Source organism: Streptopelia decaocto (assembly GCF_964273445.1).
Source record: "Streptopelia decaocto genome assembly, chromosome: Z".
NCBI classification, from domain to species: domain Eukaryota; kingdom Metazoa; phylum Chordata; class Aves; order Columbiformes; family Columbidae; genus Streptopelia; species Streptopelia decaocto.
Window position 1 is genome coordinate 40355594 of NC_138657.1, and position 13938 is coordinate 40369531.

Below are 13938 nucleotides of genomic sequence, written 5' to 3' on the forward strand. Positions count from 1 at the left end.
AGTTGGGGTCAACTGTCCCAGCTGTGTCCCATTCCTAACTTCTTGCACACCCCCAGCCTACTTACTGGGGGGCCAGCATGAGAAACTGAGAAGACCTTAATGGTGCAAGCAATGTTCAGCAATAACTAAAGCATAGGTGTGTTATCAACACTGTTTTCATCACAGATCCAAAACACAGCATCACACTAACTGCTCTGAAGAAAGTTAACTCCATTGCAGACTCAGTATACACTCTCAGGCTTTGACTTTCAGGAATTCTGACATGCAAAGAGGGAGAATGTGTCCCCTCATGAGCTTCTCTTCCTTGCATGCAGTTTTTTTCCCTTGTTTTCCTTCTCGTGATGCTCTTCACCTCTCTCTTGCAGCACTCCCACTCACTGTCTCATGCTTCTTAATGCTGTTCAACACTCTTGCAGGCATGCTTTCTCTCTCTTTATTACTTCTTCTCTACCCCTCTTTTGTTCTTTACATCTCTTTCATGCTTCCCTCTCTGCCTTGTACATTCTCCCGTTGTCTTGGTCTTTTAATCTCTCACATGCTTTACCTCTTCCTGGCACGTGCTTTCCTTTTGTTTTGAGTATGCTCTAATGTGTTTCCTTTCACTTTCATGCACACATTTCCTCTTTCGTGCATAAAAAAACTCTCTCACATGTGTTTTCCCTCTTACTTATGGTTTCTCTCCTCCATGTCCTCAGTGTGCTTCTGCTCTTTCATATCCTTTTCCCCTCTAGTGCACTTGCTCTCTCAATCTTTCCTGCTTCTGCAGGCTTTTCTGCTCTCGTGCTTTTTTCTTACTGTGTGATTTTTTCCTGTCTCATGTACTTTTCCTAGCCCTTGCAATTTCCCTCTCCGTTTTACTCTCACCCTGTCATTCCTTCTCTTACTCTTTCCCTCATCTAAGTTTCTCAAACTTTATCACTTTCTCTTGCATATTTTTCTACTCTTGTGCTTGCACCTTTCCCTCCCCATGCTTTTTGTCTTGTGTGCTTTCTCCATCTCAAGTGTCTTTTTTATATCTCTCTTTCTTTTGCTTTCCTTCTCACACAAGCTTTCTCTCTTGTGCACATTCTGCTCTGTTACTCTTTTCTTGCTGCCCTCTTTCTCTTCCATATTTCTTGGAGTCTTGAGCTTTGGCTCTCTTCTGTGTGCATTGCCTCCCCCTCCCACTCATGTCTCTTCTTTGCCTACATTGCCCCTCTCTCATGGTTTCCCTCTGTATTGCATGCTTTCCTTATCTCATTCGTTCATGTTTTCCCTTGCTTGCTTTTTCTTGTGTGTTGTTTTCCTCTTTTGCATGCTATCCCTTTTGGGGGGGCATTTCCCACCTCTCCCTCAGATGCTTCTAGCCTCCCTTGCATATTTTTTTCTTCTCGCTGTCTTGTGCTTTTCCGTTCTCATCAATATGCTTTCTGTTTCTGTCTTCCCCCACCCCCTTCTCTCAGATACTTTCTCTGTCTTGCACATTTTTAGTTTTCTGTCTTGCCCATGTTCTTTGCCCAGTAAAGAGTACACCTATCCAAGCCATGAGCAGCCAGTTTCTCCAGGACAATGCTGGAGGAAACTGTGTCAAAGGCTTTCCTGAAGTCTAGGTAGACAACATCCACAGCCTTTCCTACATCCATTAAGCGAGTCACCTTGTCATAGAAGGAGATCAGGTTAGTCAAGCAGGACCTGCTTTTCATAAACCCATGTTGACTGGGCTTGATCGCTTGGTTATCCTGTATGTGCCTCATGATGGCAATCAGGATGATCTGTTCCATGACCTTTCCTGCCACCAAAGTCAGACTGATAGGCCTGTAATTCCCTGGATCCTCCTTCTGGCCCTTCTTGTAGATGGGTATCACATTTCCTAATCTTGCTCCATGTCTCACTCTCTCTCTGTTCCTGTCTCTGCCCTTTTCTCTCTCCCCTTTTCATCCTGCTTGTTCCTATATCTCACACCCTCCTCACACTCCCTTTCTTTTACTTCTTCTTTGCTTATTTTCTCTCTCTCACTTCTGCTTCATCACTCTACTTTCGCTCCCCCTCCTGCAGTCTAAGCTGTCTCTGCTCTTCTCTCCTGTTCATTCTCAATCTCTCCCTTTTCCTCACTATCACACTCATTCTTTCTCTCTCCTTTTCTCTCTTTCCCTATGTTTTGTTCAATAGGCAATGTCCACATTTTCCTCAGAGCTGTCATCTTAGGTTCCTTGGCCACTGAACATACTCAAACTGCAAAGTAACATCTGTAATTTTGTGAAAGTTGTATCCTTGTCTGTTTACTTTATTTGCTGTGCCAAGATTCCAATGGGATGAAGTTCAATAAGGCCAAGTGCCGGGTGCTGCACTTTGGTCACAACAACCCCCTGCAGCGCTACAGGCTGGGCACAGAGTGGCTGGAGAGCAGTCAGGCAGAAAGGGATCTGGGGGTACTAATTGACAGGAAGCTCAACATGAGCCATCAGTGTGCCCAGGTGGCCAAGAAGGCCAATGGTATCCTGTCCTGTATCAAAAATAGCGTGGTCAGCAGGACAAGGGAAGTGATCCTTCCCCTGTACTCTGCATTGGTGAGGCCACACCTGGAGTATTGTGTTCAGTTCTGGGCCCCTCAGTTCAGGAAAGACATTGAAGTGCTGGAGCGAGTCCAGAGAAGAGCAACAAGACTGGTGAAGGGACTTGAGCATAAGACCTATGGGGAGAGGCTGAGGGAGCTGGGGTTGTTTAGTCTAGAGAAGAGGAGGCTTAGAGGTGACCTCATCACTCTCTGTAACTACCTGAAGGGCAGTTCTAGCCAAGTGGGGATTGGTCTCTTCTCCCAGGCAGTTAGCAATAGGACAAGGGGGCATGGGCTTAAACTCTGCCAGGGAAAATTTAGGCTGGATATTAGAAAGAAATTCTTTCCAGAGAGAGTGGTCAGGCATTGGAATGGCCTGCCCAGGGAGGTGGTGGACTCACCGTCCCTGGAGGTTTTTAAACTGAGATTGGACATGGCGCTTAGTGCCATGATCTAATAAACGGACTAGAGTTGGACCAAGGGTTGGACTCGATGATCTCTGAGGTCTTTTCCAACCCAGTCGATTCTGTGATTCTGTGATTCTGTGATTAACATTACACTATCACCAAAGGCATGGCATAAAAAATCCTGTGCTGATTTTTCAGCATTCTCCTCAGCTGGACTCTGATGAGGGAGAGGGTCTGCAGCTAATACAGTGAGGTATCTTCCTAAAAGTCACATTGGTCTTGCACTTAATTTCTTGCGAAGGTGGAACAATTTTTTTGTAGCACTATAGTATATCAGGTTAGAAGGGACCACAAAAATGATCTAGTCCAACCTTTTTTGGCAAAAGCATGATCTACACAAGATGGCCCAGCACGCTACCCAGCTGAATCTCAGAAGTGTCCAGTGTTGGGGAATCTACTACTTCCCTGGGGAAATTATTCCAATAGCTGATTGTTCTCATTGTGAAAAATTTCCTTCTTTTGTCCAACTTGAGTCTCCCCGGAGGAACTTGTACCCATTACCCTTTGTCTTTCCCATGTAAAAAGGGAGTCTCCGTCTTCTTTGTGGCCACTGTTTCAGTACTGGAACATGGTGATAAGGCCTCCCCTAAGCCTTCTTTTCTCAAGGATGAAGAAACCCATTTCTCTCAGCCTTTCCTCACATGGTGGCTTCCCAGTCCTTTGATCGTTTGTGGGGCACTTCTTTGGAACCTCTCCAGCCTGCCCATATCTTTTTTGTGTAGCGGGGACCAAAGCTGAACACATATTCCAGGTGTGACCTGACAAGTGCTGAGTGTGATAATGACTTCTCTATGTGTGAAGAAAGTTGTGGGCAATATTCTGATACACTGCAGGAAGTATATACAGTGCAGTGAAGGTATTCTCTCCTCTTTCTCTCCAGTACTTTGGGTATTCCTTCCTCTTAATTCTGAAACAGAAATCTTCACATTGAAGCATAGTACCAACTTTATTTCTACAACTAGTAAGGGCTGCGTGATGATGCTGCTTCCTCAGAGATTTATATTACTGCTCAAGCAGGAGCAGAGCCATTCAGAGGGGCACTTCTGGAGAGAGGACCATATTTTTAGACTTTTGCTTACATACTTTATTGTAGAAATGTTTCTAGATGTAACCTGTACTTTTTGCTACTAATGGCCTTGCCTTACTGTTCTTACTTGCAGGATTTTTTCTTTTTCACCATTCATTTTCTGTCTGTCGCTGTCTGTGGCCAACATAATTGATTTCTTTGTTCTGGTAGCTCTGGATAAGGCCTATATGTGAGATACTGTCCTTTTGCATTTATCTAGGATTTTTTGTCTTCTCACATATTTTCTTGAAGTGCACAAGTTCTTCTCGAATGTGTATGTTATTGGAGCAGCAGGAGTAATTTGAGGAGAGAGCTGTTATTTTATTGAAGTCACAAGTTTAAAAATAGTTACTGTAATGGAAAAATACAAGAAAGAATTGACTCTGCCCTCAGTGCAGGAGAGCAAGCATTGCTTCACAGAACCATAGAATAGCTCAGGTTGGAAGTGACCTGGAAAGATCATCCAGTCCAACCTTTCATGGGAAAGGGCATTTTGAAGAGATCATCTAGCATCCTATCCAGTTGCATCTTGAACACCTCCGATAATGGGGACTCTACCACATCCCTGGCAAGGTTATTCCAGTGATTGCTTGTTCTCACTGTAAAAAATGTCTTTGTTATACTGAGATGAAACCTGCACTGGGGCAATTTGTACCTTCTCCATTCAGTACTTGGTGAAGAGAGAAGCTCCATCCTCTTTGTAGCCACCCTTTTAAGTGCTGGGATACTATGATGAAGTCTTTCTGAGGCTTGTCTTCTCCAGTCTTACCTTGTGGGGTGGGCTCTCCAGCCCTTTGATTATCTCTGGCCCTCCTTTGAACCCTCTGTGGTCTGTCCACGTCTTTTTTGAATTGTGGGGACCAGAACTGAACACAGTACTCCAGGTGTGGCCTGGCAAGCACTGAGTAGAGCGGGATGATCACATCTCTATGTCTGCTAGTAATGTTCCTGCAGATGCAACCCAGGACCTGATGACCTTTGTTACTGCAATGACACTCTGCTGACTCATGTTCAGCTTGTCCACCAGGATCCCTGGATCACTTTCAGCAAGGATGTTCCCTAAGCCACACAATTTGTAGCCTGTACTGAGTCTTTTAGTTATTCTGTCACAGGTGCAGGACTTTGCACATGTTGTTGTTAAACTTCATACAGTCCTTGCTGGCTCACTCTTCCAGCCTGTCCATGTCTCTCTGTAAGATGTCTTTCCCTTCTGACATGTCCACCTGACCCACCCAGTTTAGTGCCATCAGCAAACTTGGTGAGAGTGCTTTCAATCCTGTCATCCAGATCATTTATGAAGATGTTGAACAGCTTGGGGCCCAGTATCAATCGTCCCTGGGGGGCGCTACTTATAACAGGCTACCAGCCTGCTAAAAAACATGGATCACCACCCTCTGCATGTGGCCACCCATACTTAAATAATCTCCTACCCATTACTTAAATAACATGTGCCTTGCCTCTCTAGAAGTGCTTGGTGACACTGTCTACGTGTCCTGTTAGACCAGTATATTCTAAACTGGTAACTGTGAATTTAATTAAATAACATGGTAACAGCGTATTTTAAGTCTCTTGAGAGCCTGCCTGTCCAGAACAATTGTTGGATGCAATTTTTCTTTACACCTTTAGCTAAGATAATGAAGAAGAGCTATTTGTTTACAAAGATTAGCAGGAAAACCTTGAGATGCACCTTCACAGGAAATCAGGCTATATATTTTCTTGTTATTCCCTGCATGTATGATGCCGATGTAAAATCCTTCAGGCATTTTTCAACCTCAAGTCTTCAGAAGTGGTAAGTGGATTGTAGAAGAATACTTGCAGAAAATGCTGGTCTTTGAAATAATTATGATTTATGTTTTGCTTGTTAGGAATTTCAATTGTTTGGTTGTATCTTGTTGCTTTAATGTCTGGGCCAGTGTGAACAGGAATAGACTGATATAACTTTGTTTGTCTTCTTGGAGCTGAACAGAGTAACACGCACTGAGAACTGACCCGAACAGAACCTTACAGGAAAGCTTGAGGCAGTGATAACAGGCAGGAACAGTCACTGCAGATAGACCAGTATGGGCCACCACAGAAGTAGTGAGTAAAAACATATCAAGCAGAACACTTGGGATTTCATGCAAATTCTGTCTTTAAAGAATGACTGGAACTCCTCAGTAGCCATTGTAGCTTACGTGGACAAAGCTGGTTTCCTGAGTCAAAGATACCTACTGAAAAGGTACCTTCACTGTGGTGAAGAAATGTAGAGATTACAAGGCCATGTTGCCTCGGGTACAGTTCAGCTATTTCTTTGCCTGCAATATTGAAATAGACATGGATGTTTGAGCTTGTGAAGTGTTTTCTTGTTTGTTTTCTCGTGAAGCTGAAAAGCTCAGAGTTTCCAGTCCTTTGTAAGCTGATTGCCACAGGATCAGTGTTTGGGGAAATGGACACACACAGGGGATGATCTGGATCTAGTTGACATCTTTCCAATTAGGTTGGCAACATTTTTAGAAGCCTTTTACTAAAGGTACAGTTGATTTCTTGCCCTAAGCAGTTAAATGATGATGGCAGCTATTCACAGTGGCTGTCCAGACTTTCTGGCCCAATGCAAGCATAACTGGATTCCTACTTGAAATCTAATATAAATCTTTGTTAGCTAACCAATTTAGAGAGTTCCTCTAGAACTCTTTTCAGGGGCCAAGCCTGACTGAAGAAGGGAATAAGGACATCTAAAACTTAATCAATATATGCCCTGTGTTTTAGACAGAGCTCTGTTCTAAGCAGGTTAGCTAGTAGTGGATGCCAGTGAGAGGAGTTATCGCTTCTGGGTGACTGATACTACTACTTCTCTTGAGAGGAAGGTCCTAGCACAACTGATAAAGGCAGCAGTGAAAACAGGCAAAACAGTTGATATGATCCTGTTTTTCCAGCTCTTGCTGCCAAAATTAGAAGAATTTAAGTTTTAGGTCTTAACAGCCTTTTACAGCTAAGTCTTTCTGAGAACCTGCTAAACACCATACTAGTCCACACATACTGCTCTCCACTGTAATTTACTGTCACAGGCACTTGATCTTGCTCAGTTAGTTGTAGTTTTTCCACCTTTCTTACTGGGAAGGGAGAGACACAAGAAAATCAATGGTCATCCCCAAGTTCCTTAATTTCCATGGCTGTAGAATATATTTGACAAAAGTAGCTTGCTGGCAACTGCCTTTTTTGATATCTGTACATTGATAGGGTTTGGCATCAAAAATTTTGAATCTATTTAATTAATTTTGTTCTGATTGAGTCTATACCAGAGTTGATAATGTAAATTTCCAAAGTACTCTTGGTTCCCTTGGATCTGCTAAAAATATAAAGAGCTTCTCCATGACAAAGCCACATTGTGTACTGTAATCTAAAAGAGCACTGTAAGAATTGCACTAGGTGAGAGTAGGGCATGTGGGAGAGACATAACAAATCTGTTCTTGCTGCTAAACTAATTGATATTTGCTTAGGCTGGAGGGATTTCTTGCAGATTGCAGATACTCTGTCACTGACATTTGGAGGGCTATCAGGTTTGGTTTTGACTGTAACCGTTAATTAGTATATACAGGACAGATTAATGAAGCACCAACTATTTTTCAGAGAGCACTAAACAGAAACATCTTACAAACTGAAACTGCAGAAAGCCTAGGGAAAAAAAGTGCCACTGATACAGTAAAAAATGATAATACAGTAAAAACTGTCTTCAAATGTGCACATTCAGTATCCCCAAAAGAGATATCTAGGCAATGGTATTCAGCTAGAAAAGAGGAGATAGAGGGGCAAAAATGCAGGAGGATAACTTTCATTGAAAAGATTCAGCACATTTCAGACTAAAACCTTCCAGACATGACCCCTCTCCCCCAGTCCCAGAAAAATTACATTTCTGGGGTATTCCTTATTAATATGCTTGCTCATTTCGAAAATACTTATTTAAATTTGATGGATTAGAACATGGGTTGGAACAGCATAAAGCGGTGTATTTTTAAATTATTTGTGGAAGCATTTGTAGGGCTGTCTGTGGAGAGTTTTGCTCAGTTTTGAAACTACACAATTTGTGCCACCATCTGCTAAGAATTCTGTGTAACTGGGAGACATGCTTTTTTTCTTTCATGTTTCTGGCATTGTAGTTTTTTCGTTTTAAACACTTTGTATTACCCATTGTAATAGCACCTCAAAGGTGGATTCAGAGGTGAAAGATTTTACAAAACATTGGCAATTAGGATTTAGGAGATCAAAAGAAGTAGAAAATCTATTAATAGCACAATTTTGTGGCCATATTTTTCTACATAATAAATATTCAATTAAAAGAGAAGATTTTTGAAAGCCAGTATGGGCTCTAAACTGTACTTAATGTTTGCAGTCTAAATATGGCACGTTCAGTGATGTGAATCTGTAGTGTTCTTTGCTTCTGAAGTCTCTGAAGGCATTGTTTTTTCTGGATCTAGAAATCTTCAGCATCAATCTTGCATGAAGTTTGGATATGCTTTGTCATCTTTAACACACTTGGATTTCTCATTAGAGTCCCGTCTTCCTTCCCTCTGAACCCCCCCACAAGCTACTTTGCTAAATGAGCTCAGTATTAGAGGCTGGGTGCTGATATTTTTACTCCTGCATTATGCAGAGTGTTGGGCTGGCTCTGTCAGAACATGGAGGTTGTGTTTACAGTTTACATCCCTCTATGCTCTTCTCTGTTAAATAAGACAAGGCATTAACTTCTGCAGAGACAGTTCAGTATGGAGTAGTTACAGGTTGATGCTTTTAAGATGTGTCCTGTAATCTGTTGTTTTCACTGAAGCAGCATTTGAGAGGTTGCAAGGTTATTCATTACTGCCTGATCCAGCTCGTAAACGGTAGGATACACAAGTGGCACGCCACAGCCAGCTTTCTGTGCTCTCCTAGAGATTTCTTTTGCAATAATTTGGGAACCAGCTGAACTACCTGGATTGTCTTGGTCACGTTATCAGCAGCAGCTGATAACTGGTAACTGACAGCTGGCCACTGTGTTCCTGGTGGCATGGCAGAGCCCTGTACCCTGCTGTCACTCTGTGTGTGTAGAATTAGCAGAAGGAGTGCACAAAGCCGTTGTTCTTACCTATTTGGCAAACTGGTTGCCCAGAAGAAGCTAGAAGAAAGAATGGTGCTGTGCTCAAAGAACTGTGTCATTGCCTTAGCATCAGAACGGCTGAGTAGATCTAACTGCTTGTGCTGAGTCATTCCAGTGCTGTTTCTGCAACAGCCTGCATGTGAACTGTTACACCAGCTCCAAAATAAACCAAATTATCCTGCTATTTGACCTCATTAACAGTTTAACTTTGTGGATACGGTGTACTTCTGTTGCCTTCTCTAAATTGCACCACTGTGAAGCTGTCCAAGAATTTCCTCTGCAGGTAGGTGTCTATGTTTTGTTGAGAGATGAGGCCAGTGCTGAGGCGCAGAACTGACTTTACAACCCTTGAGGTTGTAAGGAAGGTATGCAATTACGACATCGGACACACAGGGAATAAATTCACCTAAGATGTGTGTATTTTACAGTAGTTGTGACCTTGGTTAAATACAGTAAAGTGTTACATATTCATGAAAGTTTTTAGGAACACCTATACATATTCGTAACCTGTCCCCGAGAAGGCAGTTCTTGTTACAATGAGTTCCAGGAGGCCATTTCCTTTCCATAGTCTGCACCTCCAGCTCCTCCTGGTTGCAGCTGCACAGTGATCGTGAACCCGGGTCCTGTTTCTCTGTACACGATCACCTTTGGTCCAGTGTGATGAGTTGGTTAGGTCTCAGACTGCTGAGTTGGTTAAAACTGGCGTATCTCCTGTCCTGTGCCCAAGTTTCTGTTATCTAGTGCACCCAAGGATTCACCAAGGATGCACCCAAGGATTATTATCTTTGCAAGGCATCAGTGAAGTCCTGTTTTTCGTACAATAAAGTTACACAAAACTAAGCAAGGCTAGGCAATAATGATGTAGGTTAAAGGGTTAGCTCTCTAAGTGTCTTTAGTGATGTGAGGTAGGGTTAGTTCTTTAAGTGTCAAGTGTTAGTTTTTTAAGTGTTAATTAGTTAATTGTCAATTCCCTGTATCAGTGTTGGGACCTTTAGGAAGTAAAGGTATTATAGAAACAGAAAACAGTTCATTGTTTTTACTATATCAGAATACAGAAAGAATTGTACCATTTATTTATTGACTTGGGATTGCTTTGCTAGTGATCATAATGTGAAAATACAGAGTTTAAATATTACTAGTAAAGATTACTGTGTACTCTCATTCCAGTATAAAATGCAAGTATCTAAAACATTATGTCTAGCTAAGTTTGGGGCAAAGAAGTGAACAGAGATTTTTATTGAAAATAATATTCCAGCCATTTTCTTAATATTTAATAAAGTAGCCATTTATACATTTTTTTAACACCATGGATTTACAATTAGGAGCCTTCTCATAATAGGGTACTAAATGTGTTGTTAGGTGAGCACTAACTAGGGAAAAAATAAGAACAAATTTAAATTTAAAATGTATGGCTCTTGGAAGACCTGGATATGTAAGTTTGTGGACACTATCACTTCTCTGTTTTAGCATTACCTTGAAAATCCTATCACTGAGCTTAATGAATGTGATAGCCACAACCACTGCTAGCCTTCATCTAGCTGGTCTTTCAAGTGCATTTTTTTTCTCTAGAAAATGTTTTAAAAATTGCCTGTTTGCCCATCTGACTCATAAAATATTTCTTCTGTTTATTCAATTGTATCATCCATCTACTACAAATACTATTTTTACTTATATCAGCATGAAAACAGCTAAGAGTGAACTGCAGTTTGTTTAATCCTTGTCAACAAAATCAGTTATTAAACATACAGCTGGTTATTTACACAAGCTCACTGAAGACTAAGTTATGCAGAAGCAGGAAGCAGCCTAGTTTGCTCCCAGGTCACTGTTTCCTTAGCTAAGCAGCAAGGGAAATTGTTTTCTGTGGACTGAATTTGTGTTTTGCAATCATTCACACTTGCTGTTGTTATTTGATTTTTCAGCTCTGCTTTTGTGACCTCACTCTGAAAGCCTTGGGAAATTTTTTCTAGACTTTGATGGAAAACAAGACTGTATCCTAATTATTTTGATTTACATAATAAGTTATTTAATGCTTTATATAAAATACTGCATTCTGTAGCTTACTTAGTCATAAGTGACTAATTTACATCTCACAGAAGTGCTCGTCATCTGAAATTTTTATTACTTGGAACAAGATTAGAATTAAAAACTGGGAGGAGCAGAACAGATTCTCAGATCAGGATTTTAGTGTAAATCGCTTCTGCTTTTTGTCAGTGTGTTCTTTTGGGAACTGATGATGTAAAATATTTTGATGCTGAGAGGGGAATGTTCTGCTTATTATTCCAGTGAAATAGCTTTATTCCTTCATTTTGTCTGAAAAGGTAAGCATCTGAATTTGGTGTGAATAAATCTCTGCAGATGTGGTTTGGGGAACGTGGACATGTGCCAACCCAGCATCATTGCTGTGAGTTGGCACCTCAGGGGAGGGAAAACAATCCAAGTACAGAAAACCCTTTCACTTCCATTTTCATCTGACTCCTGTCACCCACCAGAATTCCTCAGTGTGGCAGATTCAGGCTGTGTAGGTTACATGTGGGGCATACATTTCTTTCAATACAGTGGGCCCAGCTGAACTATACTGCTGTGACAGGAATGCAACATATTGCTCATGTAAGCCTAAGAACAAGGTATTCTCTGGAGATTCTTATGTTAGCTAGCTTTGCAAAGTTTTCTAATAGCACAATTTTTATGTAGCTTTGTACAGTGTTACTGGCTATGGGCAGCACTGTACTCTGGCAAGTTTTATGCACTTTTCCAGGGGAACAGACTCCAGCTGATTATCCTTGTGCAGGCTGGGCAGATTCGTGAAGAGCACTGAAGTCTTTCTTCTCTGCCTCCAGATTCTGTGGAATGGCACTGGAAGGCCAACGAGAGACAGAGCTATCTTGAAAGTACTTAATGGAGATTTTAATAATTGGAACAAAGTATATTAAAGCACAGAACCTTTTAAGTGTTAGGTGAACTGAGGTGCCGTTAGTTCGGTCACAGTTGCTGTGCTCACACTTACCATGCTTGCATGTTATAGGAGACGTAGAGGTAACAAGGACAAGCTCTATTATTTATATCATTGCCTCAATCAGTTTTCTAACACAAAGTGGAGATCCGCGAGTATTCATTGTGCTGTGAAATAATACTAAAGAGTGGAGGAACTCTGATGTCTTCACTAAGTTTGCCTGAGAATTAACTCCTCTGTTTTTGTTACCAGGAATTCAGTGGCAGTGAGTCATGGCTCTTTCTGCTATGCTCTAATGCGTTCGATTCCAGTTGCCATCTACATTGTTTTGGTAACAGGCCTGCGTTACCACCTGTTCATATGGAGCGTCTTCTCACCAAAACTGCTTTATGAGGGAGTGCATGTGTTCATCACAACAGCAATCTGCCTGTTCTTCACAGCCATGGATCAGAACCACTCTCACAAAGTACAAGATTGAAAATAAGTGTGCAATATGCAGTTCTGCATTGCACTGTCCAGTATATCACAGGAGTGGAAGAAGGAAAATAATGACTTTAAATTGTTGTGCAGAATTTGAAGAGTATCCTTGTTTATTTCAGTCGAGATCAGGATTTGAAGAGCCTGTTCTGTTCTAAAACTGAGTTTGCTTTAAAAATGTTGAATTGAAATAAACTTTTTTTAATTAATAGCTTTTTTTCTATAGCTGTCATTATAACACTCTCTAAATAACGGAATGGCAATGCTACATTATTTGAATTTTTTAAAATGTATGTCTTAATATAAATACAGACCAGTGCCTCACGGGCACTGAAAAAAATCTTTTGGACATACAATTATTTCACCTTCTTAGACTACAGAATCCTAAGCATATGCAGGATTTCTTGGTGCTGTTCACAAAATATTACATTCATTAGTCTTGGAGGGTTTGTTTGTTTTGTTTCTAGGATGTGCATTTAAATTATTATTGAATTATTGTAAAATATCCCAGGTAAGAGATTTTGTTGTAATGAATCTTCTATGGAGTCCATTCACTGCTAAAGTGTTGTGTTTCTTTTTATTAATGTATGAATGTTAAATCAGGTTGGTGCCATCTGCTATGAGCCACGAATAAGAGAATACTTTAATGGGACAAGTTACCAGCAGAATAAAAGGTATATTTGCGTCACCTTCCCCGTAGAGACCTGTCTAGCCACCTCACTTGAGTGTGCTATAAATAAAACATAATAATGTTGTTTTCCTTGCTTCTGTCAAGAAAATATACATTCATTACAATCCTGACTATTAGTATTCTTGATGTGTGTTATTTGCCTCATATTTTCATCCACGTTAGCAGCCAATAGGTGTTAATCTAAATGTATTAAAGGTGTAGAGGAAGAGAATTGTACAGGGAACTTTATAAAGCTGAAAATAAAAAGCTTTAAAGCCCTGTGTAGCTGACAGTGTGTTTTCTAGGATCACTGATACACCTTCCATGTTTCAGGTAGAGCAAATGTGAGCTTTTAGTTTTCTCTACATTAATAATAGGCCATCTTGACCACTAGTAATTTTTTTCAACTGTAAAACCAGAAAATTTTCAGTAATTGGCCATATATTGCTGTTCACCCAAATAATAGACTACTGGATCTTAATGTCATTCACTGTGACCTGTTGGAAGTTTGAAAATTAAATATTTTAAATGTTTTTCTCTGCAAACTATGGAATATTTAAAATAGTTTGTGCATCTTGTACACATTTACCATTTTCATCATTCTCAGTATTTTTCTAGTTATCTGTTGCCTAGCAACCATATGGGGGTTATCAGTATCTTCTCTG

The 13938-nt window shown here is 40.8% G+C and overlaps 1 protein-coding gene across 6 annotated transcripts in view; it reads left to right on the forward strand.

Moving 5' to 3' along the window:
• Window positions 1-13698, forward strand: part of PIGG (phosphatidylinositol glycan anchor biosynthesis class G (EMM blood group)) — an 86296-nt gene extending 72598 nt beyond the window's left edge. For 2 of the 6 annotated variants that reach the window (XM_082075261.1, XM_082075262.1), the window contains one exon: window positions 12379-13680. In XM_082075261.1, the coding sequence (XP_081931387.1) occupies window positions 12379-12604 (226 nt within the window). In that variant the 3' untranslated portion in view covers window positions 12605-13680. Of the gene's footprint in view, window positions 1-12378 lie in introns of all 6 variants that reach the window. The other 4 variants (XM_082075257.1, XM_082075254.1, XM_082075259.1 and 1 more) reach the window with 4 other exon arrangements.
• Window positions 13699-13938: the final 240 nt, after the last annotated feature.